Below are 24,291 nucleotides of genomic sequence, written 5' to 3' on the forward strand. Positions count from 1 at the left end.
CCCCCAAAAACCACCCCAAAAATTCCCCAAATCCACCCCAAAATAACACACACACCCATCCCCCATCCGGTTATGGCTTCCGTGAGGCCTCGGAGGGGGAAAGCGGGGGCGGGGAAAAAAGAACGGAGGAAAAAAAAGGGGGGAAAAAAAATCAAATTATTGTTGGGGTGTGGTGTTGGGGGGGGGGTTTGGGGAGTGGAGATTTTGGGGTGAAATTTGGGGGTAAAGGTGGAGATTTGGGGTGGAGATTTGGGGTAGGAATTGGAAATTTGGGATAGGAATTGGAAATTTGGGGCAGGAAGTGGGAGTTTGGGGTAAAAATTGGAGATTCGGGGTAGGAATTGGAAGCTTGGGCCAGAAATGGAAAATTTGGGATAGAAATTGGAATTTTGGGGTAAAAGTTGGAAATTTGGGGTTAAAAAGTGGAAATTTGAGTTGAAAATGGAGTTTAGGGGGAAATGTTCCTTTAAGGGGTGGAAATTGGAGTTTTGGGGTAGAAATTGGAAATTTGGGGTTAAAAAGTGGAAATTTGAGTTGAAAACGGAGTTTAGGGGGAAATGCTCCTTTAAGGGGAAATGGAAATTTTGGGGGGAAATCAAATTTATGGGGTGGGAATTTTCCTTTAGGGGGCAAAAATTTAAATTTAGGGGGGAAAATTTGGAATTTTAGGGTGGAAATTGGAAGTTTAAGGTGCAAATCCTTTCCCAAGGGACAGAAATTGTCATTGATTGAGCAGAAATTCAAATTTTTAGTGTGGAAATTGGAATTTTAGGGGAAATTGTCACTTTTGGAGCAGAAATTTGAATTTAAGGGGTGGAAATTTGAATTTTGGGGGGAAATGGTCACTTTGGGGTAGAAATTCCAATTTCTGGGTTAAAATCCCTCCCCAAGGAGTAAAATATTTCATTTTGGGGCAGAATTTGTCTTTTTTGGGGTGGAAATCCCCCTAGGAGCACAAACTCTGATTTGCGAGGTGGGAATTTCCCCCTCAGAGGGAAAAATTGTCACGTTTGGGGTAGAAAATCTCAATTTTGGGGTTTAACCTCTTCAGGGCTGAAAAAAATCTCAGTTTTAGAGCAAAACCCTTCAATTTTGGGGCCAAAACATTTTCCCCAGGGGCAGAAATTCTCATTTTTTGGGACAGAAATTTCATTTTTGGGGCAACATTTTTCATTTTTTGGGGTTTTTAGCACCCTCAGGGCTCAAAACTTTTTAATTTTGGGTCAAACCCTTCGATTTTCAGGACCCAAATCCCCCCTTAGGGCCTCCCCTCCCCCACCCCCAGGGGTGCCCCTCCCCCTTTGCGGGGGGGCTGGACCCCCCCCAAACGGTGACGTCACCCCTGGGAGGGGCAATTAGTAATTATTAATTACCCGTTAATAATTATTTATTCCTCACCACCACCCCTCCCCCCACCGGGTCCAACTCTGCCCCATTTTTGTGGAGGGGGAGGGGTGGGGAGTTTCCCTCCCCCACCCCCGCAATTCCTCCCCTCCCCCTCAGCTCGCAGCCGCCGCCCCTCCCCCACTCTGCCGCCGCCGCCGCCGCCTTGGGGGGGGGTGGGGGAGGGGCCGGGGTGGGGGAGGGGCCGTGGGGTGGGGGAGGGGCCGCGCCGGACGCTGTTTTCTGTGAAAACTTTGGCGGGGGGGGCAAACACCCCCCCTTTTGTATATTTTGTACATTATTAATAAAGTTTGGGGAGAAACCCCGGAAATGAGAGAGTGCCGTGTGTGGGGGAGGGGCGGGAAAGCTGGGGTCATCCTGGGGTCATCCTGGGGTCATTCCGGGTCACTCTGGGGTCACTCCAGAAACCCCGGGGAGGGGGCAGGGGATGTCACCGCACTGACCACGCCCACACTGACCACACCCACACTGACCACGCCCACTCCGCCATTGCACCACCACAGTTCATTCCTCCCTGCGCCCCCTGGTGGTCATTGCAGGTAACTGCAGCCGCTCCATCGCTCACTGCGGTCACTCTGGTCATTCCAGTGGTCACTGCGGTCACTCTGGTGGTCTCCACACCCACTGGCCACGCTGACCACACCCACACTGACCACAATGACCACTGACCACACCCACACAGACCACGCCCACTCCGCCATTGCTCCTCCACCATTTATTCCTTCTTTTGCCCGCTGGTGGTCACTGCGTGTAACTGCGGTCACTCTGGTGCTGACCACGCCCACACTGACCACACCCACATGGACCACGCCCACACCAAATTGCTCCACCACCGTTTATTCCTTCTTTTGCCCCCTGCTGGCCACTGCAGGTAACTGCAGCCACTCTGACGGTCACTGTGGTCACTGCGGTCACTCTTGTGGTCACTGCGGTCACCGTGGCGGTCACTCCCGCGGCCGGTGCACCACCACCTCGCCCAGCGCCTCCAGCACCTCGCGTTTGTAGTCGTCGAAGTCGCCGTCGATCTGGCTCAGGCCCTGCTCCTCCACCACCCACAGCTGGCAGTTGGTCTCGGTGATCAGCCGGGCGTCGTGGCTGACCACGATCACCGCTGTGACGTCACAGCGACGTCAGCGTGATGTCATCATTTGGGGTCCGTTATCGGGGCAGTTTTTGGGGCTTTTTTGGGGCATTTTTGACCCATTTTTGGGGCGTTTTTGATGCATTTTTGGGGTATTTTTGATGCACTTTAGGGGCATTTTGGATCCATTTTTGGGGCATTTTTGCATCTTTTTTAGGGAATTTTTAATCAATTTTTGGGCTATTTTTGATCCATTTTTGGGCCTCTCCCTTCCCAATTTTGGGGAATTTTCTCCTCCCACCAATTCACATTTCCCCCTTCATTTTCGGGCCCCTATTCCCATTTTTTGGGTCCCTTTTCCCATTTTTGGGGTCCCTCTCCCTGATTTTAAATGTGACATCATCACCATGGCTCCACCCACCCAGCCCAGGCCCCGCCCAGGCCCCACCTCCTTTGTACTCGTTGATGGCGTCGGCCAAGGCGTCGATGGATTCGATGTCCAGGTTGTTGGTGGGCTCGTCCTGGGGGCCGAGGGCGGCTCAGGTGAGCTCACACCTGGCCACGCCCCTCCCAGAGTGACCACGCCCCTTCCAGCGTGGCCACGCCCTCCTGACCCCACCCAGACTCCACCCAAACCACACCCAGGGCTGTGATTGGAATGAGAACAGGAGGTGGGGAGGGGTCACTCGGGTGAGGTCACACCTGGCCCCGCCCCTCGCAGGCCCCGCCCCTCGCAGGCCCCGCCCCCTCACCAGGATCAGCACGTCGGGTTCCCGGCAGGAGAGTTCAGCAAACACCACCCGGGCCTTCTGCCCGCCTGCGAAAGGGGCGGGGCTTACACACAGGCCACGCCCTCCCTGGTGCTGGCCACGCCCCCAGACACAAGCCACACCCCCAGGCACTAACCACCCCGTCCAAGCACTAGCCACGCCCATCCATGTGCTAGCCACGCCTTCTCTGTCCTAGCCACGCCCTCCCTGGTGGTGACCACACCCTTCCAGATTGTAAGCACGCCCCCCCAGCCACTAGCCACGCCCACAAAAATACTAGCCACGCCCTCCCATACACTACCCACACCATCCCAGCCAATAGCCACACCCCCCAAGGCGCTAGCCACGCCCACCTAGGATCTAACCACGCCCTCCCAGGCGCTAGCCACGCCGACCCCGCCCCCCTGGTGGTGGCCCCGCCCACCCGAGAGCTTGGCGATCTGCAGCGTGTGGGCGTGGCCCTCGAGGCCGAAGCGGCCGAGGCAGCGCCGCGCCTCCTGGTGCGGGAGGTTGAAGCTGCGCTGCAGGAACTCGGCCGCCGTCTCCTCCAGGCGCAGCTGCTCGGCCGCCTGCTGGTTGAAGAACCCCACCTTCTGTGGGCGGGGAAAGGGGCGGGGTCAGGCAGGCCACGCCCACCAACCTGAGCACAGCCACGCCCACCTTAGAGCGGCTACACCCACTGGTAACCAACCACACCCATCCCCCGCTGCTGGTTAAAGAACCCCACCTTCTGTGGGCGGGGCCAGGAAACCCCTTTCTTGTGACCACACCCACTTAAGCCCCACCCCTTAGGCATCAGTATCACGCCCATTTAAGCCCCACCCCTTCCCGCCGTGCAAAGCCACCCCCGTTTAGGCCCCCCCTGGGAGGGGGGGGGGAGGCGGGCCTCTGGCCCGCCCTTTACACCGATGGTTACCCATCTGCCCCCGGTGAGGCCGCCATTGGGGAGGAACCGGGAGGAAAGGGTTAGAAAAATGCCGATTTTGGGGGAATTTCCCCCAATTTATGGGAGTTTTCCCCCTCAATTTTTGGGAATATTTTGTCCCATAATTTTTTGGTATGTGCCTTCCCAATTTTGGGGCTTTTCCCACCCCAATTTTTGGGAATCCCCTCCCCCTTTTTTGGGGATTTTTCCCTCCCTATTTTTGGGCTTTTCCCACCAATTTTTTGGGGATATTTTCCCCCATTTTTGGGTGTTCCTCTTACCATTTTTGGGATTTTTTCTCCCCCATTCTTTTGGTATTTCCCCCCCAGTTTTTAGGATCCTTCCTCCCCCATTTTTGGGATCTCTCCCCTCCCATTTTTGAGGATTTTGGGGCATTTTTTGGGGAATTTGGGATCCATTTTTGGGTATTTCCCTCCCATTAATTCCGATTTTCCTCTTCATTTTTGGGATCCTCTTCCCCATTTCCAGTCTCCCTTTTCTGATTTTCGGGGTCCCCAATCCCATTTTTGGGCTCATTTCCCCCGGTTTTTAGTCCCTTTTCCCATTTCTTGTGGTTTTTCCCCCATTTTCAGCCCCCCCAACCCCATTTTTCCCATTTTTGGGGTTTTTTGCCCCATTACCGGTGTCAGGGCGCCGGTGAGCAGCTGCAGCAGGGTGCTCTTCCCCACCCCGTTGGGGCCCACGATGCAAACTGGGGGAAAATCGAGGGAAATTGGGCAAATTCGCGGAAAAATGGGGAAAATTGGGGGAAATTCGGGGAAATTTGGGCAGAATTTGGGAAAATTTGGGGAAATTTGAAGAGAATTGGGGAAAATTTGGGGAAATGTTGGGGAAAACTGGGGGGAAAATTTGGGGAGAATTGGGGAAATTTGGGGAAATTTGGGGAAATATGGGGAAATGTTGGGGAAAATTGGGGGAAATTGGGGAAATTTGGGAAAATTGGGCAAATTTGGGGGAAATTGGGGAAATTTGGGGAAAACTGGGAGGGTCCCCAGTCAGGGAGGGGCCCCGCGACCCCCCCAGGGGGTTTTGGGGCAGTTTTTGGGGATTTTGGGGCCGTTTTTGGGGTCCCACCTCGGGATTCCATGTCGATGCCAAAGTCCAGGTTCTTGAACAGCAGCTCCTGCCCCTCGTAGCCAAAATCCACTCCTGGGTTTTGGGAAATTTGGGATTTTTGGGGGCAAATTTTGAATTTTCACGGGTAAATTCTGGATTTTTGGGGAATATTTGCAATTTTTTCAGGGGGAAATTTGGGATTTTTAAGGGGAAATTCTGAATTTTCTCGTGAGGAATCCCCCTTAAATCCCCCAACCCCAAAAATCCTCCCCAAAGCTTCCAAAAATCCCCCAAAAACCGCACAAATCCTGGGGCTGAAACCCCCTGAAACTGCCCAAAATCACCCCAAAACCAACCCAAACCACCCCAAAACCCAAAACTGCCCCAAAATCCTCCAAACCCTCCCAAAACTTCTCACAAATCCCCTCCAAATCCTCCCGAAATCCCCTCAAACCCCACCTGAAACCCCCCAAAAATCTCTCAAAAATCATGGGAAAAAAAAAAACCCAAAATCTCCCCAAATCCCCTCAAAACCCAGAAATCCCCCCAAAATCCTCCAAATCCTCCCAAAATGTCCCAAAAAATCCTCCCAAATCCCCCCCAGACCCCTCCCAAACCACCCGAAACCTCCTCAACCATCCTTCGAAATGCCCCAAAAATTACAGAAAAAAACCACAAAAAAACCCAAAAAACCCCCCAAAAATCCCTTAAAAAACCCCAAAAATGCCCCAAAAATCCCGTAAAAACCCCAAAATCGCCGAGTTTGGGGTCTGACCGTGCAGGCCGAGCTCGGGGGGGCTCAGGAACGTGAAGCGCACGCAATATTCCCGGGGCTGAAACCCCCCAAAATCACCCCAAAAACCCCCAAAATCACCCCAAATCACCCCAAAACCAACCCAAGTCACCCCAAAACCAACCCAAGTCACCCCCAAAACCCAAAACTACCCCAAAATCCCCCCTAACCAACCCAAAATATCCCAAAAAATCCTCCCAAATGCCCCCCCAGACCCCTCCCAAACCGCCCCAACTGTCCTTCAAAATCCCCCAAAAATTACGGAAAAAAAACCCCAAAATGCCCCAAAAATCCCCAAAAAAACCCCATTAAAAACCCCAAAACGGCCGAGTTTGGGGTCTGACCGTGCAGGCCGAGCACGGGGGGGCTCAGGGGGGGCGGGTTGGGGAACGTGAAGCGCACGCAATATTCCCGCGCGCCGCGGCAGCTCGGCGCCTGCGGCCGCGTCCTCAGGGCCGCCGGCGGCGGCACTTCTGCTGCTTGCGGGTCAGCGCCTCCTTGGTCTGCTTCTCCTGGAATTTGGGGCAAAATCGGCCGTTTTTGGGAAAATTCGGGGTTTTTCGGGGTGTTTTGGGTTTTTCTTGGGGATTTTTAGGGGTTTTTTTGAGATTTTTTAGAGGATTTTCTGGGGTTTTTGGGGGGGATTTTCTGCTGCTTGCGGGTCAGCGCCTCCTTGGTCTGCTTCTCCTGGAATTTGGGGCAAAATCGGCCGTTTTTGGGAAAATTCGGGATTTTTCGGGGTTTTTTTGGGGGTTTTTTGGGGTTTTTCAGAGTTTTTTTCGGGGTGTTTTGGGGGATTTCTGGGGTTTTTGGGGAGGATTTTCTGCTGCTTGCGGGTCAGTGCCTCCTTGGTCTGCTTCTCCTGCGGTTGGGGGAAATTCCGGCGTTTTTGGGAAAATTCGGGGTTTTTTGGGGTTTTTTTTGGGTTTTTTCAGGTTTCTTCGAGGTTTTTTGGGGGTTTTTTGAGGTTTTTTAGAGGATTTTCCGGGGTTTTTGGGGATTTTTTTAGGGGATTTTCCGGGGTTTTTTGGGGGATTTTCTGCTGCTTGTGGGTCAGCGCTTCTTTAGTCTGCTTCTCCTGCGATTTCGGGGGAAATTCCGGCGTTTTGGGGAAAATTTGGGGTTTTTTCAGGGTTTTTTGGGGTTTTTTCAGATTTTTTCTGGGTTTTTTGGGGGTTTTTAGGGGATTTTCGGGGTTTTTGGGGGGATTTTCTGCTGCTTGCGGGTCAGCGCCTCCTTCGTCTGCTTCTCCTGCAGTTCGGGGGAAATTCCGGCGTTTTTGGGAAAATTCGTGATTTTGGGGGTTTTTTTCGGGTTTTTTCGGGGTTTTTTCAGGAGTTTTTTTGGCGTTTTTTGGTGGATTTTCTGGGGTTTTTGGGGATTTTTTCTGCTGCTTCTCCTGGAATTCAGGGCAAATTCGGGGGTTTTGGGAAAAATCTGGGGTTTGGGGTTTTTTTTGGGGTTTTTTGGGGGTTTTTGGGGGTTTTTGGGGGGGATTTTCTGCTGCTTGCGGGTCAGTGCCTCCTTCGTCTGCTTCTCCTGCAATTTGGGGCAAAATCAGGTGTTTTTGGGAAAATTTGGGGATTTTGGGGGTATTTTTTTGTTTTTTCAGGTTTTTTTGGGGTTTTTTGGGGGGTTTTTAGGGGTTTTCCTGGGGAATTTTGGGGGGTTTTTGCAGTAGGTTTTGGGGAAGTTTGGGGTTTTTGGGGGCGATTTTCTGCTGCCTCCTTCATCTGCTTCTGCTGGAATTTGGGAGAAATTCTGGGGTTTTTGGGAAAATCTGGGGGTTTTTGGAGTTTATTTGGGAGTTTTTTTGGGGGAGAATTTGTGATTTTTTTGGGGGGCAATTTTGGAGTGGTTTTTTTGGGATTTTGAGGGGCATTTTGGGGTTTTTTGGGGGGATTCTGGGATTTTTAAGAGACTTTTTGGATTTTTAAGGGATTTGGGGTTTTTGGGGGGGATTTTGTGATTTTTTTGGGGGGGTTTTGGGTTTTTTTGGGGGTTGAGGAGCCCTCACCGCCTGCTTGGTTGATTTTCCCCCGGCTTTGAGGTCCCTCAGTTTCTTCTCCTGTTTCTCAAACTGTTTCAGCAGCTCCTTCTGCTTCTGCTGGTACATCTTCTTAAAAGTCACTGAAAATGGGAAATTTGGGGCAACTTTCAGGAATTTTCCGGAATTTTTTGCGATTTTGGGCCGTTCCCGACCCCTCCATTCCAATTTTCCCTTTTTTTCACTGTTTGCTCCCAATATCCCAAATTCTCTCTTCCATCCCTCATTTCCTCCCTCCTTTATTCCCAATTTTTCCTCCCCCGTTTTTTCCCAATTTGCCCCCAATTCCCATCCCCTTCTTGATCTCTTTTTCCCTTTTTTTCTGCCTTGTTTCCGTTCCAAATTTCCCCAATTTCCCCAATTTCCAGCCCCATTTTTCCCTCATTCCCATTCCCTGGTTTTCCCCCATTATTCCCAATTTTCCCTTCTCCCATTTCCCTTTTTTTCCCCAATTTCCCCCAATTTTTCACCTTTTTTTCTATTCCCATTCCCAATTTTCCCAATTTCCAGCCCCATTTCCCTCTTTTTTTCCCCATTCCCCCCCCCTTTATTTTTTCCTGATTTTTCCACCCAAAATTCCCAAAATTCCCAGACTCTCTTTCCAATTTTTTCCGCTTTTTCCCATTTTTGCCATTTCTCCACCCAAAATTCCTGCAATTCCCACATTTCTCACTGCAACTCCCACAGCAGCAGAATCACGGGGAACCCAGCTGGATCAGCCCCCATTTCTCCATTTTTATCCAAAATTTTTTGCTATTGTTTTTCCTGGTTTTTTCCCATTTTTTCCCCGTTTTTCCCCAATTTCCCCGTTTTTTGCCCCAAATCTCACTGTAATCCCCCTGGAGCAGTGCAGCTTCTGCCTGTCCAGCTGGATCAGTTCCCATTTCCCCATTTTATTCCCTTTTTTCGCCATTTTTTCACCGTTTTCCCCTTTTTTTTTTTCTTTTTTTTCCGGTTTTTCATTTTTCCCCAATTTCCCTGTTTTTTGCCCCAAATCTCACTGCAGTTCCCGTGGCAGCAGTGCAGCTTCTGCCTGTCCAGCTGGATCAGCTCCCATTTCCCCATTTTATTCCATATTTTTGCCGTTTTTTCACCGTTTTTTCCCGTTTTTTCACCGTTTTTTCCCGTTTTTTCACCGTTTTTTCCCAATTCCCCCGTTTCTCGCCCCAAATCTCACTGTAGTTGCCCCTGTAGTAGTGCAGTTTCTGGCTGTCCAGGTGGATGATGTCGGTGCAGACGTCGTCCAGGAACCCCTGGTCGTGGGACACCACCAGCAGCGTCTTCTTCCAGCTCTGCAGGTAACTGAAACGGGGGCAAAAACCGCGATTTTGGGAAAAAGGGCAAATTCGGGGTGGAAACCAGAAATTTAGGGGAAAAAAAATGGAATTTTGGGGAAAAAAACCTGGGAATTTTGGGGGGAAGAAAAAGGAATTTTGGGGGGAAAAAGAATTTTTAGGAGAAAATGGGAATTTGGGGGAAAAATGGGAATTTTGGGAGAAGAAATGGGAATTTTGGGGAAAAATGGGAATTTTGGGGAAAAATAGGAATTTGGAGGGAAAAGAAAATCTTTAAAAAGTTAAAAAAATAAAATCCCCCAAAGTAAAAAAAAAAATCGTAAAAAACAAAAGGAAATTCCCAAAAATTCCCTCCAGAAATATTAAAAAAAAAAAAAATCCTAAAAAAAAAAAAAAAAAAAATCCCCCCCAAAAACTCCAAAAACTAAAAAAAAAAATTCTCTCAAAAATTAAAAAAAAGTCCCTAAAAAATTAAAAAAAAAAAAAAACCACTAAAAAAAATCCCTAGAAACTCAGCAAGAATCGCCCAAAATCTCAGAATCTGCCCCCAAAATCCCCGAAATTCCCCAAAGTGCCCCAAAGCGCCCCAAAGCGCCCCGAGCCCCTCACTTGTTGAGCCAGATGACGGCGTTCAGGTCCAGGTGGTTCGTGGGCTCGTCCAGCATCAGCAGCGTCGGCTCCAGGAACAGAGCCCTGGGGGGAGGGCACAGCTGGGGGCACCTGGGGCACACCTGGGGGCACCTGGGATACACCTGGGATACACCTAGGATACACCTGGGATACACCTGGAATACACCTGGGATATACCTGGGGGCACCTGGGATACATCTGGGGGCACCTGGGGGCACCTGAGATACACCTGGGATACACCTGGGATACACCTGGGATACACCTGGGATACACCTGGGATACACCTGAGATACACCTGGAATACACCTGGGATATACCTGGGGGCACCTGGGATACACCTGAGATACACCTGGGATACACCTGGGATACACCTGGGATACACCTGGGATACACCTGGGGGCATCTGAGATACACCTGGGATACACCTGGGCACAGCTGGGGGCATCTGGGGGCACCTGGGCACACCTGGGGGCACCTGGGGGCATCTGAGATACACCTGAGATACACCTGGGATACACCTGAGATACACCTGGGGGCACCTGAGATACACCTGGGATAGACCTGGGCACACCTGGGCACACCTGGGATACACCTGGGATACACCTGAGATGCACCTAGGATACACCTGGGGGCATCTGAGATACACCTGAGATGCACCTGGGGGCACCTGGGGGCATCTGAGATACACCTGGGATACACCTGAGATGCACCTGGAATACACCTGGGATACACCTGGGATACACCTGAGCACACCTGGGATACAGCTGAGATGCACCTGAGATGCACCTGGAGCTCACCTGGGCACACCTGAGCACACCTGGGATACAGCTGGGGGCATCTGGGCACAGCTGAGATACACCTGAGATACACCTTGGGGCACCTGGGCAAGGCTGGGGCACACCTGGGGCACACCTGGAGCTCACCTGGGCACACCTGGGACACACCTGGAGTTCACCCGTCCTTACCTGGCCAAGGACACCCTCACCTTCCACCCCCCCCTGAGAACTTCCGGGTCGCTCTGTTCTGCATTTCCATGGTAACGCTGACCCCATCCCCTCACCTGGGCACACCTGAGCTCACCTGTGTTTACCTGGCCAGGTGAGTCCTCATCCTCCATCCCCCCGAGAACTTCTGGGTCCCTTAGTTGTGCAATTCCCCAGTGACACCAAACCCTGGAGCTCACCTGAACCCACCTGAGCCCACCTCAGCTCACCTGAGCCCACCTGAACCCACCTGAGCTCACCTGAACCCACCTGAGCTCACCTAAGCCCACCTGAACCCACCTGAACCCACCTGAGCTCACCTGAACCCACCTGAGCTCACCTAAGCCCACCTGAACCCACCTGAACCCACCTGAGCTCACCTGAGCTCACCTGAGCCCACCTGAGCCCACCTGAGCCCACCTGAGCCCACCTGAGCTCACCTGAGCCCACCTGAACCCACCTGAGCCCACCTGAACCCACCTGAGCCCACCTGAGCTCACCTGAGCCCACCTGAGCCCACCTGAGCCCACCTGGAGCCCACCTGAGCTCACCTGAGCCCACCTGAGCCCACCTGAGCCCACCTGTGCTTACCTGGCCAGGCTGACCCTCATCCTCCAGCCCCCCGAGAACTTGCGGGTCGCTCTGTTCTGCATCTCGGGCGTGAAGCCGAGCCCGGCCAGGATGCGCCGCGCCTTGGCCTCGGCGGCGGCGGCGCCGATGGCGCGCAGCTCCTCGTACACCTGCGCAGGTGAGGGGGGTCAGCCGCGGCACCCGCGGCCCCCCAGGTGCGGCTGAAACGGGGAAATCCCCCCCAGGTGGGGGTTAATCCCCCCCAGGTGTGTTTAGTGCCGCCCAGGTGTGCCCCAGGTGTACCCAGGTGTCCCCAGCTGTGCCCAGGTGTATCTCAGGTGTAGCCCAGCCTCCCCCAGGTGCCCCCAGGTGTCCCCAGGTGTGCCCCAGGTATGCCCAGGTATGCCCCAGGAGTGCCCCAGGTGTGCCCCAGGTGTGCCCAGGTGCCCCCAGGTGTGCCCAGGTGTATCTCAGGTGTAGCCCAGCCTCCCCCAGGTGCCCCCAGGTGTGTTTTAGTGCCCCCCAGCTGCCCCCAGGTGCCCCCAGGTGTCCCAGGTGCCCCCAGCTGTGCCCAGGTGTATCCCAGGTACCCCCAGGTGTCCCCAGGTGTGCCCAGGTGTATCTCAGGTGTAGCCCAGCCTCCCCCAGGTGCCCCCAGGTGCCCCCAGGTGCCCCCAGCCTCCCCAGGTGCCCCCAGGTGCCCCCAGGTGCCCCCAGGTGCCCCCAGGTGCCCCCAGGTACCTTCTCCAGCCTCTCGGCGGCCGCGTTGTCGCCGCTCTCCAGCAGCCCCTGCAGGCGCCGCTCCTCGTCCAGGAGCCGCAGGCGCTTCGTGTCGGCGCGGAGCACGGCCTGCACCGCAGGTGTGTCATCGGCCAACACCTCTGCACAGGTAAACACAGGTAAATAACACAGGTGAGACATGTAACACACATGTAACACACATGTAACACACACAGGTAACACACGGTTTGTGCCCGGAGCACGGCCTGCACCGCAGGTGTGTCATCGGCCAGCACCTCTGCACAGGTAAATAACACGGGTAACACACATGTAACACACATGTAACACACATGTAACACACAGGTAACACACACAGGTGTGTCATTGGTCACAAACTATGCACAGGTAAGGCACACATGAGGTCCTAGACGTGCCCAGCTGTGCCCAGGTGTATCTCAGGTGTACCCCAGGTGTGCCCAGGTGCCCCCAGGTGTGCCCAGGTGTACCCAGGTGTGCCCAGGTGTGCCCAGGTGTGCCCAGGTGTGCCCAGATGTACCCAGGTGTGCCCAGGTGTATCTCAGGTGTACCCCAGGTGTATCTCAGGTGTGCCCAGGTGTATCTCAGGTGTATCTCAGGTGTGCCCAGGTGTGCCCAGGTGTATCCCAGGTGTATCCCAGCCCCCCCAGGTGTGCCCAGGTGTGCCCACCTTGCTCGCAGAGCAGCACGTCGATGTTGGGGGGGATGCTCAGGGCTCGGTTGGCGATGTGCTTCAGCAGCGTCGTCTTCCCCTTCCTGAAACACACCCAGATTCACCCAAATTCACCCCAAAATTACCCCTACGTTAACCCCAAACTCACCTAAAATTCACCCAAAGTTGAGTCTAAATTAACACAAAATTAACACGAAACTAAACCCTGAACTAACCCAAAATGCCAAAAATTCACCCAAAATTAACCCCAAAAACTCGAAATTAACCCAAAATTAACCCCTAAAATTAACCCCAAATTAAACCCAATTTAAACCCCAAATTCACCCCTAAAATAATCCCAAAAAGCCAAATTCACCCAAATTTCACCCAAAACTAATCCAAAATTAACCACAAAATTAACCCAAAAGTACCCCAAAATGAACCCCAAATTAACCCCAAATTAACCCTCAATTCACCCCAAAATTAACCCCAAATTAACCCAAAACGCTAAAAATTCACCCAGAACCGAGCCCAAATCAACCCAAAATTCACTGCGAAAAAAACCCCCAAAATTAACCCAAAAAACCCCCAAATTACCCCTAAAATTCACCCTAAATTCACCCCAAATTCACTCAAAATTAACCCCAAAATTCACCAAAAATTAACCCCAAGTTAACCCTAAAATCCCCAAAATTAACCTCAAACCCCCAAAATTTACCCAGAATTAACCCCAAAACCCCCAGAATTAACCCGAAACCCCAGGATTTAAGCCCAGAATTAACCCCAAAAATCCTGATTTTACCCCAAACCCCCAGAATTAACCCCCAAAACCCCAGAATTAACCCTACAATTCCACATTTGCCCAAAATCTCCAGAACCAACCCCAAAATTCCCCAAATTAACCCCAAAACCCCCAGAAATGTTCCCCCAGAATGAACCCCAGAAATGCCGGGAGTTTTGCCCAAAAACCCCAAAATTCACCACAAAAATTTTGAGGTTTTTGCCCAAAACTGCCTGAATTAACCCCAAAGTGCCCGAATTGCCCAAACCGCGGGGATTTCACCCCAAACGGACCCGTTGGGCCCCACGAGGCCGTAGCGGCGCCCGGCCACGATGAACAGGTCGGCGTTGACGTAGAGATCCTTGCCGTGCGCCGAGATGCTGAACTTCTCCAGCTGGAACGGGGCAAAAAGCGGGGAAAACGGGAAAAACGGGGCAAAAACGGGGAAAACAAGGGGAAAATGGGAAAAAATGTGGGGAAAATGGGAAAAAATGGGGGAAAATGGGGGGGAAATAACGGGGAATAAATGGGGAACAAATGGGGAATAAATGGGAAATAAATGGGGGAAAAATGGGGAATAAATGGGGGGAAAATGGGAAAAAAGGGGGAAAATGGGGGGGAAATAATGGGGAATAAATGGGAAATAAATGGGGGGAAAATGGGGAATAAATGGGGGGAAAACAGGAAAAAATGGGGGAAATGAGAAATAAATGGGGGAAATAATGGGGAATAAATGGGGAGTAAGTGGGGAATAAATGGGAAATAAATGGGGGAAAAATGGGGAATAAATGGGGGGAAAATGGGAAAAAAAGGGGGAAAAATTGGGGGGAAATAATGGGGAATAAATGGGAAATAAATGGGGGAAAATGGGGAATAATGGGGGGAAAATGGAAAAAAAGGGGGAAAAATGGGGGGGAAATAATGAGGAATAAATGGGGAGTAAGTGGGGAATAAATGGGAGATAAATGGGGGAAAATGGGGAATAAATGGGGGGAAAATGGGAAAAAAAGGGGGAAAAATGGGGGGAAATAATGGGGAATAAATGGGAAATAAATGGGGAAAAATGGGGAATAATGGGGGAAAATGGGAAAAAAAAAGGGGAAAATGGGGGGAAATAATGAGGAATAAATGGGGAGTAAAGTGGGGAATAAATGGGGATAAATGGGGGAAAAAATGGGAATAAATGGGGGAAAAAAAAAAAAAAGGGGAAAAAATGGGGGGGAAATAATGGGGAATAAATGGGAAATAAATGGGGGAAAATGGGGAATAATGGGGGGAAAATGGGAAAAAAAGGGGGAAAAATGGGGGGGAAATAATGGGGAATAAATGGGAAATAAATGGGGGGAAAATGGGGAATAATGGGGGGAAAATGGGAAAAAAAGGGGGAAAAATGGGGAAAACAAGGGGAAAATGGGGGGAAAATGGGGGGAAAATGGGAAAAAATGGGGGAAAATGGGGGGGAAATAATGGGGAATAAATGGGAAATAAATGGGGGGAAAATCGGGAAAAATGGGGGGAAAACGGGAAAAAATGGGGGGAAATGGGAAATAAATGGGGAAATAATGGGGAATAAATGGGGAGTAAGTGGGGAATAAATGGGAAATAAATGGGGGAAAAATGGGGAATAAATGGGGGGAAAATGGGAAAAAAAGGGGGAAAAATGGGGGGGAAATAATGGGGAATAAATGGGAAATAAATGGGGGAAAAATGGGAAATAAATGGGGGGAAAATGGGGAATAAATGGGGAAAAAATGGGGAAATGGGAAAATGGGGGGAAAATGGGGGGAAAATGGGAAAAAAATGGGGGAAAATGGGGGGAAATAATGAGGAATAAATGGGGAGTAAGTGGGGAATAAATGGGAAATAAATGGGGGAAAAATGGGGAATAAATGGGGGAAAATGGGAAAAAAGGGAAAAAATGGGGAAATAATGGGGAATAAATGGGAAATAAATGGGGAAAAATGGGGAATAATGGGGGGAAAATGGGAAAAAATGGGGAATAAATGGGAAAAAAATGGGAAATAAACGGGGGGAAAATCGGGAAAAACGGGGGAAAAATGGGGGGAAATGGGAAAAAATGGGGGAAATGGGGGGGAATAATGGGGAATAAATGGGGAGTAAATGGGAAAAAATGGGAAAAAAATGGCAAATAAATGAGGAATAAATGGGGGGGAAATGGGAAAAAATGGGGAAAAATGGGGGGAAATAAATGGGGAATAAATGGGAAATAAATGGGAAATAAATGGGGGGAAATGGGGAATAAATGGGAAATAAATGGGGAAAAAATGGGAAAAAATGGGGAATAAATGGGGGAAAATGGCAAGGAAATGGGGCATAAATCGGGGGGAAATGGGGGGAAAATGGGGAATAAATGGGCAATAAATTAGGGGAAAATGGGAAGTAAAAAAAAAGGGAGAAACGAGGAAAAATGGGAAAAAAGGGGGGGAAACAGGAAAAAAAACAACGGGGAAAATGGACGGGGGGAAATGGGGAATAAACAGGGAAAAAAAGGGAAAACCAGAAAAAAACAGGGAATAAAAGGGGGGAAATATGGGGAAATGGGAACCCTGAGTGGGGTCTGAGGTCCCCAGGTGGGTTTTGGGGCCCCCCAGGTGCGTTCTGCCCCCCCAGGTGAGATTTGCCCCTCCCCAGGTGAGTTTTGCCCCCCCCAGGTGCATTTTACCCCATCCCAGGTTGATTTTGCCCTCCCCAGGTACATTTTGCCCTCCCCAGGTGAGTTCTGCCCCTCCCCAGATGAGTTTTGCCCTTTTGCCCCTCCCCAGGTGAGATTTACCCCCTCAGGTGCATTCTGCCCCATCCCAGGTTGATTTTGCCCCTCCCCAGGTGAGATTTGCCCCTCCCGAGATGAGTTTTGCCCTTTTGCCTCATCCCAGGTGCGTTTTGCCCCCCCCAGGTGAGTTTTGCCCCTCCCCAGGTGAGTTTTGCCCCATCCCAGGTGCATTTTGCCCCATCCCAGGTTGATTTTGCCCCATCCCAGGTGCGTTCTGCCCCCCCAGGTGCATTTTGCCCTCCCCAGGTGAGATTTGCCCCTCCCCAGGTGAGTTTTGCCCCCCAGGTGCATTTTGCCCTCCCCAGGTGAGATTTGCCCTCCCCAGGTGCATTTTGCCCCATCCCAGGTGCGCTCTGCCCCCCCAGGTGCGCTCTGCCCCCCCAGGTGCGTTTGCCCCTCCCCAGGTGAGTTTTGCCCCTCCCCAGGTGCGCTCTGCCCCCCCAGGTGCATTTTGCCCCATCCCAGGTTGATTTTGCCCCATCCCAGGTGTGCTCTGCCCCCCCAGGTGAGTTTTGCCCCATCCCAGGTTGATTTTGCCCCATCCCAGGTGCGCTCTGCCCCCCAGGTGCGTTTTGCCCTCCCCAGGTGAGTTTTGCCCCATCCCAGGTTGATTTTGCCCCATCCCAGGTTGATTTTGCCCCATCCCAGGTGCGCTCTGCCCCCCCAGGTGAGTTTTGCCCCTCCCCAGGTTGATTTTGCCCCTCCCCAGGTGCGCTCTGCCCCCCCAGGTGCGCCGTGCCCACCTTGATGTCGGAGGCGTTCTCCAGCATGGCCTGGCGCGACGACAGCTCGGCCTGCGACACGGCGAAGTCGCCCTCGCCCGTCATGGCCGCCGCCCGCAGCGACGCCACCTGCCGCTCAAACTCCGCCTGGGCGGGGCCACACACAGACCACGCCCATCAGGGACACGCCCACGGCGGGATACACCCAGCGGGACACGCCCCCTGTCATGGCCGCCGCCCGCAGCGACGCCGCCTGCCGCTCAAAGTGCGCATGGGCGGGGCCACCAGTCAGGCCACGCCCACCGGGGGCACGCCCACAAGGTCACACTCATCATGGGACACACCCACTGTGGGATGCACCCACTGGGACACGCCCCCTGTCATGGCCGCCGCCCGCAGCGATGCCGCCTGCAGCTCAAACTTTGCATGGGCGGGGCCACACACAGACCACGCCCACCGGGACACGCCCACAACGCTCACACTCATCATGGGACACGCCCACTGTGGGACACGCCCACTGTCATGGCCGCCACCTGCCGCTCAAACTCTGTCTGGGCGGGGTCACAGACAGACCACACCCACATGAACACGCCCACCATGGGACATGCATGTATGTGGGAATGGTCTTGGGACAAGCCACGCCCACATGTTTGGACACACCCCCAGAAAAATCTATACCAAGGCCACGTTCACAAAAGGCAACACCCAGTTAGGCCACACCCATCAAAACACACCTAGTTAGGCCACACCCACAAAGAGACACACCAACTTAGGCCACACCCACATGAAGTCATGCCCAGCTAGGCCACACCCATTGAACCACACCCACTTTTGCCACACCCACAAAGAACCACACCCATTAAACCACACCAAGTTAGGCCACACCTCCAAAGAGCCACACCCAGTTAAGCCACACCCACAAAACCCCACACCCAGTTAAGGCCCACCCATTAAAAGCCCCACCCTCAGGGAGCCACACCCAATTAGGCCCCACCCATTCAGGCCACACCCCCAAACAGCCACACCCAGATAAGCCACACCCACCCATAGCCAGGCCTGGTTAAGCCACACCCACTGAGACACCCAGTTAAGCCACACCCACCTCAGGCCACGCCCCCAAACAGCGACCGTCTTGTGCTAAGCCCCGCCCACAGCCATAGCCCCAAACCACGCCTAGTTAGGCCACGCCCCTGCGGCTAAGCCACGCCCCCTTGAGGCCCCGCCCCTCACCTGCTTCTTCATTTTCTTCTTCTCCTTTTTGCTGACTCGGGCGTCCGGCCCCGCCCTCGGCCCCGCCCCCTCCTCCTCTTCCTGGGGAGCCCAAAATGAACAAAAATGACCCAAAAATGACGCAAAAATACCCAAAATACCCAAAATACCCCAAACATCCCCAAACCCCCAAAAGAAACCCAAAAAATCCCCAAAACATCCCAAGCAACCCCGAAATTTTCCCACATACCCCAAATTACCCCAAAATATCCCAAAAAATCCCCCAAATATCCCAAATAACCCCAAAAGGTTTCACAACAACCCCCCCAAAACCGCCCAAATAATAACCCCAAAATATTCCAAAATGACCCCAAAATGTCCCAAATTAACCCCAAATTAACCCAAAATATTCCTGAAAAAAAACCCCAAATCCCCCAAATTCCCTAAAATAGCCCCAAAATATCCCAAATAACAGCCCCAAAATACCCCAAACGTATCTAAAACAACCCCAAAACATCCCAAATTAACCCCAAAATAACCTAAAATATTCTAAAATGACCCCCAAAATCCCTGAATTTCCCTAAAATATCCCAAAATCCCCCAAATTCCCCCAAATTCCCCAAACTCACGTTCTCGCTCCCCTTCCGGGCTCCTTCCTCCTCCTCTTCCTCATCCTCGTCCCTCAGGGCCCCGAACTTGTTCTGTCCCAAAATGGGGCAAAAATCCCCAAATTTGGGGTCTCATCTCCCAAAAACCCCAAAAATCCCAAATTTTGGGGCCTTCTTCCCTCAAAACCCCCAGATTTTGGAATCAAACCCCAAAAAACCCCGAATTTTGGGGTTTCACCTCCAAAAACCCCAAATTTTGTGATTTCCATCCCCAAAACCCCAAAATTTTGGAGTCTCCCCCCCTCAAATTTCAAAAAAAAACCCCAAATTTTGGGGTCTCACCTCCCCCAAAAATCTCCAATTTTGGGAACGCCTTCCCCAAAATGCCCAAAAAACCCCAAATTTCGGGGTTTTCTACCCCAAAAAAAAAACCCCAAAACCCCCCAATTTTGTGATTTCTGTCCCCAAAACCCCAAAAAATCTTCAATTTTCACGTCTCACCAACCCAAAAAATCCCAAAAAACCCCAAATTTTGGAATCTCCCACCCAAGAAACCCCAAATTTTCACATTTCCGTCCCAAAAAACTTCAAATTTTGGGCTCTTCACCCCCAAACCCCCTCCCAACAAAACCCAAATTTTGTGATTTTCACCCCTAAAAATCCCAAATTTTGGGGTCTTCCACCAAAAAAACTCAAATTTTTGGGTCTGGCCCCCCAAAAAAACCCCAAATTTTGGGGTCTCACATCCCCCAAAACCCCAAAAACCCCCAAATTTTGGAGTCTTCAACCCCAAAAATTCCAAATTTTGGGGTTTTTTCCCAAAATCTCCCCAATTCCCCCCAATTCCCCCCTCACCTTCCTGCCCGGAGCCTCCTCGGAGCCTTCGGCCTCATCCTCATCGCTGGGGCATTTCCCCTGAGGATTTTGGGGACAAAAATGAGAAAAAAATCCCCAAAATTTGGGACATTTTGGGTCCCCAAAAACGGGGAAATGTTAAAAAATTGGGGAAAACCCCAAAAATGGAGAAAAAACCCCAAAATTGGGGAAAATCCCCAAATTCTGCACCTGTTTCTTCCCTTTGGGTTTTTCCTTTTTGAGATTTTTCTTCTTCTTCTTCTCAGCCTCCTCTTCCTCCTTGGCATTACAAAAAAAAAAGATATTTTTTTTAAGGAGATTTTGGGGGATTTGGGGGGTTTTTTTTATGGATTTTGGGTTTTTTTAACGGATTTTGGGATTTTTTAAGGATTTTTTTCCAGGGTTTTTGGAGTTTTTCTCCAGAAATTTGGGAGTTTTTGAGGAATTTTGGGGTTTTTTTAAGGATTTTGGGGTTTTTTTCAGGAATTCTGGGGGTTTTTGAGAGATTTTGGGAGTTTTTTGATGGTTTGAGGTTTTTTTCCCAAGAATTTTGGGGTTTTTTCCCCAGGAATTTCAGGAGTTTTCTGAGAGGTTTTGGGGCTTTTTTTGAGGGATTTTGGTTTTTTTGGTTTTTTTAAGGGATTTTGGGGTTTTTTGGGGGGATTTTGGGGTTTTTTTTGAGAGATTTTTGGGGCTTTTTTTCAGGGCTTTTGGGATTTTTTCAGAATTTTGGGAGTTTTGAGGGGGATTTCAGGATTTCTTTCACGATTTTGAGGTGTTTTTCCAGGAATTCAAGGTTTTTTTCAGAGATTTTGGATTTTTTTTTCCAGGAATTTGGGGTTTTTATGGTGGATTTGAAAGTTTTTAGTTTTTGGGGTTTCCCCAGGATTTTGGGGTTTTTTTTGCAGCAATTTTGGGGTTTTTTCCCCCCAGAAATTTTGGGTTTTCCCCTCAGCCTCCCCCACCTTGCTGCTTTTGCCCTTGCTGGGTTTTTTCTCCTTTTCTTCCTCCTCCTCCTCCTCCTCCTCCTCGCTCTGCTCCTGGTTCAGGGCAGCAAAAACATTCCCACCCTAAAAAAAACCCCAAAAATCTCCAATTATTCCATTTCCTCCCCAAATTCCCCTCCTCCCACCTTTACACCCCAAAACCTCCCAAAATTCCACATTTTTTCCACTTTTTTCTCATTTTTAAAAGATTTTCCTTCAAAACTTCCCATTTCAGGAAACTTTTTCCCCATATAAAGAGAACTTTCCCCTCTTTTTTAAATTTCTCTTTTTCCCCCCATTTTTTGGATGATTTTCCCTCAGTTTTGGGAATTTTTCCCTATTTTTAGGGATTTATTCCCCATTTTGGGGGATTTTCCCCATTTTATTGAGATTTTTTCCCACTTTTGTGGATTACCCTCACATTTTTTGTGATTTTCCCTTTTTTTTTGACAGATTCCCCCCATATTTTATGGACTTCTCTATTTATGGAGGACTTTCCCCCATTTTTTGAGATTTCCTCCATTTTTGGGGGGATTTTCTCAATTTTTTGTGGATTTTCTCCATTGTTTTGGATTTTCCCTCTCATTTTTTGAATTTTCCCTCTCATTTTTGTGACTTTTTCCCATTTTTCAATGTCTCCCCATTTTTTTATAGAGTTTCTCAATATTTTCTTATTTTACCCCTTTTTTTATGTCTTTGCCCCCATTTTTTCCCCATTTTTCCCTTCATTTTTTTCTCAGGATTTTCCCCAATTTTTTCCATTTCCCCCATTTTTTTTGGTGTGTGGTTTTTCCCCCAGTTTTTCCCATTTTCCCCCCTTTTTCCCCCATTTTCCCCTCACCTTCCTCCTCCTCGCTCCCCTTCTCCCCGTTGGAGCTGTGGGCACATTTTGGGGGGGTCACTGAGGGGTCCCCGAGGGCTCAGAGCCCCCCAGGACCCCCAAATCCCCCCCAGGACCCCCAAATCCCCCCCAGAACCCCCAAATTCCCCCCCAGGACCCCCAAATCCCCCCCAGGACCCCCAAATTCCCTTCCAGGACCCCCAAATCCCCCCCAGAACCCCCAAATTCCCTTCCAGGACCCCCAAATCCCCCCCAGGACCCCCAAATTCCCTTCCAGGACCTTCCTCCTCCTCCTCCTCCTCCTCCTCATCAGCAGCAGCCGCCAGGGCCTGGAGCCGCCGGCTTAGCTCCGCCTCCTCGGGCTCAGGCTCCGCCCCCCGCGACCGCCGCGCCTCCTTCCGCCGGTCCCGCTTCCGCCGCGAGCCCTGGGACGATTAACGAGCGGTCATTATGCTAATTAGCTCTTAATTAGCTTCTTGATTAATGCCCGGTGTGCTGGAGCCAGGCTGGCGTTGGCTCCGCCCACTTTGACCCCTCCCCTATGAACCCCTCCCCTAATTTGCCTTAATCCTTCCCATTTAGCCCCGCCCCTTTTAGCCCCACCCCTTCTTAATCACATTTACCTCCTCCCCCTAAGCCCCACCCCTTTTAGCCCCACCCACTTAAACCCCTCCCCTTTAACTCCCACCCATTTAGCCCCACCTTCTTTAGCCCCTCCCCTTTAAAGCCACATTTAGCCCCTCCCCTTTGGCTCCACCCACATAAGCCCACACCCAAGTTCAACCCACCCTTTTAGCCCCTCCCCTTTTAGCTTTTAGCCCCTCCCCTTTGGTCCACACCCCTTTAGCCCCGCCTATTTTACCCACACAACCTTTAGTCCCGCCCCTTTTAGCTCACACCCCCTTTAGCCCCGCCCCCTCAACCCCACCCCCTTTAGCCCCACCTTTTCCCCTTTTAGCCCCTCCCCCTTTTCCCTTAACGCTACCCTTTTAAGCTCCTCCCCCCTTAGCCCCTCCCACTAAGCCCCTCCCACTCCCCTTTAACCCCGCCCCTTCACACCTCTCCCTCTCACAAGTCCCTCCCTAATCAACCCCATTAGCATAAGTAATTAACCTAATTAGCATAATTAACCTGCGCGGGTGCCGGCCCCTCCTTCTCGGGGGCGGGAGGGGGCGGGGCCAGCGCCGCCTTCTCCTCCTCGGCCAATTCCTCGAAGAACTGGGGGGAAAAACGGCAATTTTGGGAAAATCCGGGAATTTGGGGGGGAAAATCGGGAGTTTTGGGAAAAAAATGGGAATTTTGGGAAAATTCGGGAATTTTGGGGGGAAAAATCTGGGAATTTTGGAGGGGAAAAAAAGGGAATTTTGAAGGGAAAACTCAGAAAAACTTTGAGGGGAGATCTGGGAATTTTGGAGGGAAATCGGAGAATTTTGGGGCGAAATCGGGGAGTTTTGGGAAAATTTGGGAATTTTGGAGGGAAATTTGGGAATCTTGGGAAAATTCAGGCATTTTAAGGTAAAAACTGGGAATTTTGGGAAAATGTGGGAATTCTGGGGGGAAAATGGGAAATTCGAAGGGATATCCGGGAATTTTGGGGGGAAAATTTGGGAATTTTGGGGGGAAATCCAGGAATTTTGGGGTCCTGGAATTTTGGGAATAGAGGGAGGGGTCCCCAGGATTTTGGGGGAGGGTCAGAGGTCAAAGGTCAGGGGTCACTCACGGATTTTTTGCCTTTCCGGTCCTTCTTGCCCTTCTTGAGCGGTTGCTCTGTGGGGCAGGGGGGGTTCAATGGGTCTGGGGGAGCCCCAAAATCCCAACGTTTGGGGAGACCCCTTCCCCAAAATTCGGGGGTTGGTTTGGGGAGGGGTTTCCCCAAAACTGGGGGGTTTGGGTTGAAAAAAGTGGGGGAAAAGAAAAAGGTACAAAATCCCAGGGGGGCTCCCCTCAGTGCCGGGGGTCTCACCCTCATCACCCCCCCTCAGTCCCGGGGTCCCCTCAGGAGGGGTCTCGCCCTTTTCCCGCCATTTCTGGGGTCCCCCTCTCAATCCTGGGATCCCCTCACGGGGGTCTCGCCCTCTTCCCTCCCCTCATTCCCCGGGGTCCCCTCACGGGGGTCTCCCCTCAATCCCGAGGGTCTCACCCTCTTCCCTCCCCTCATTCCCCGGGGTCCCAGCCCAGGGTCCCCCCTCAATCCTGGGATCCCCTCACGGGGGTCCCGCCCTTTTCCCGCCATTTCTGGGGTCCCCCTCTCGATCCCGGGGTCCCCTCACGGAGGTCTCCCCCTCATCCCCCCCAACCCCAGGGCACCATCCCGGGGGTCTCCCCCCATTTCGGGGTCCCCTCCCGGGGGTCTCCCCCTCCTGCCCCCCCCATTCCCGGGGGTCTCACCTTCCTCCTCCCCCCCCTTCCATTCCTCCTGCTTGGCCCCCGCCGGCCGCGCTCCCTTCGGCATGGCCGGGCACCGCGCACTGCGCATGCGCCGCCACCGCCGCCCCGAGCTGCTTCCGGGCCGCGA

The 24,291-nt window shown here is 51.6% G+C and overlaps 1 protein-coding gene and 1 long non-coding RNA gene across 2 annotated transcripts; both read right to left on the reverse strand.

The window, feature by feature from the left end:
- Positions 1 to 2,195: 2,195 nt before the first annotated feature.
- On the reverse strand, positions 2,196 to 24,243 carry ABCF1 (ATP binding cassette subfamily F member 1). The gene is given in 23 exon segments (XM_030970612.1): positions 2,196 to 2,515; positions 2,934 to 3,006; positions 3,238 to 3,302; positions 3,680 to 3,848; positions 4,822 to 4,892; positions 5,276 to 5,350; positions 6,395 to 6,502; positions 6,505 to 6,562; positions 8,068 to 8,180; positions 9,275 to 9,399; positions 10,002 to 10,085; positions 11,597 to 11,745; positions 12,317 to 12,456; positions 13,002 to 13,087; positions 14,058 to 14,158; positions 17,299 to 17,424; positions 18,508 to 18,582; positions 19,116 to 19,187; positions 19,950 to 20,009; positions 22,106 to 22,201; positions 22,908 to 22,994; positions 23,497 to 23,543; positions 24,165 to 24,243. Coding segments are annotated over 23 exon segments (2,211 nt in total). The 5' UTR covers positions 24,229 to 24,243; the 3' UTR covers positions 2,196 to 2,348.
- LOC115916885 lies at positions 19,113 to 20,219 on the reverse strand. Its single transcript, XR_004061638.1, has 3 exons — positions 20,160 to 20,219; positions 19,950 to 20,009; positions 19,113 to 19,187 (listed from the first exon to the last, which is right to left on the reverse strand). It is a non-coding gene; the product is annotated as an uncharacterized LOC115916885 (long non-coding RNA).
- Positions 24,244 to 24,291: the final 48 nt, after the last annotated feature.

Source organism: Camarhynchus parvulus, unplaced genomic scaffold, assembly GCF_901933205.1.
Source record: "Camarhynchus parvulus unplaced genomic scaffold, STF_HiC, whole genome shotgun sequence".
In the NCBI taxonomy this organism is placed as follows: domain Eukaryota; kingdom Metazoa; phylum Chordata; class Aves; order Passeriformes; family Thraupidae; genus Camarhynchus; species Camarhynchus parvulus.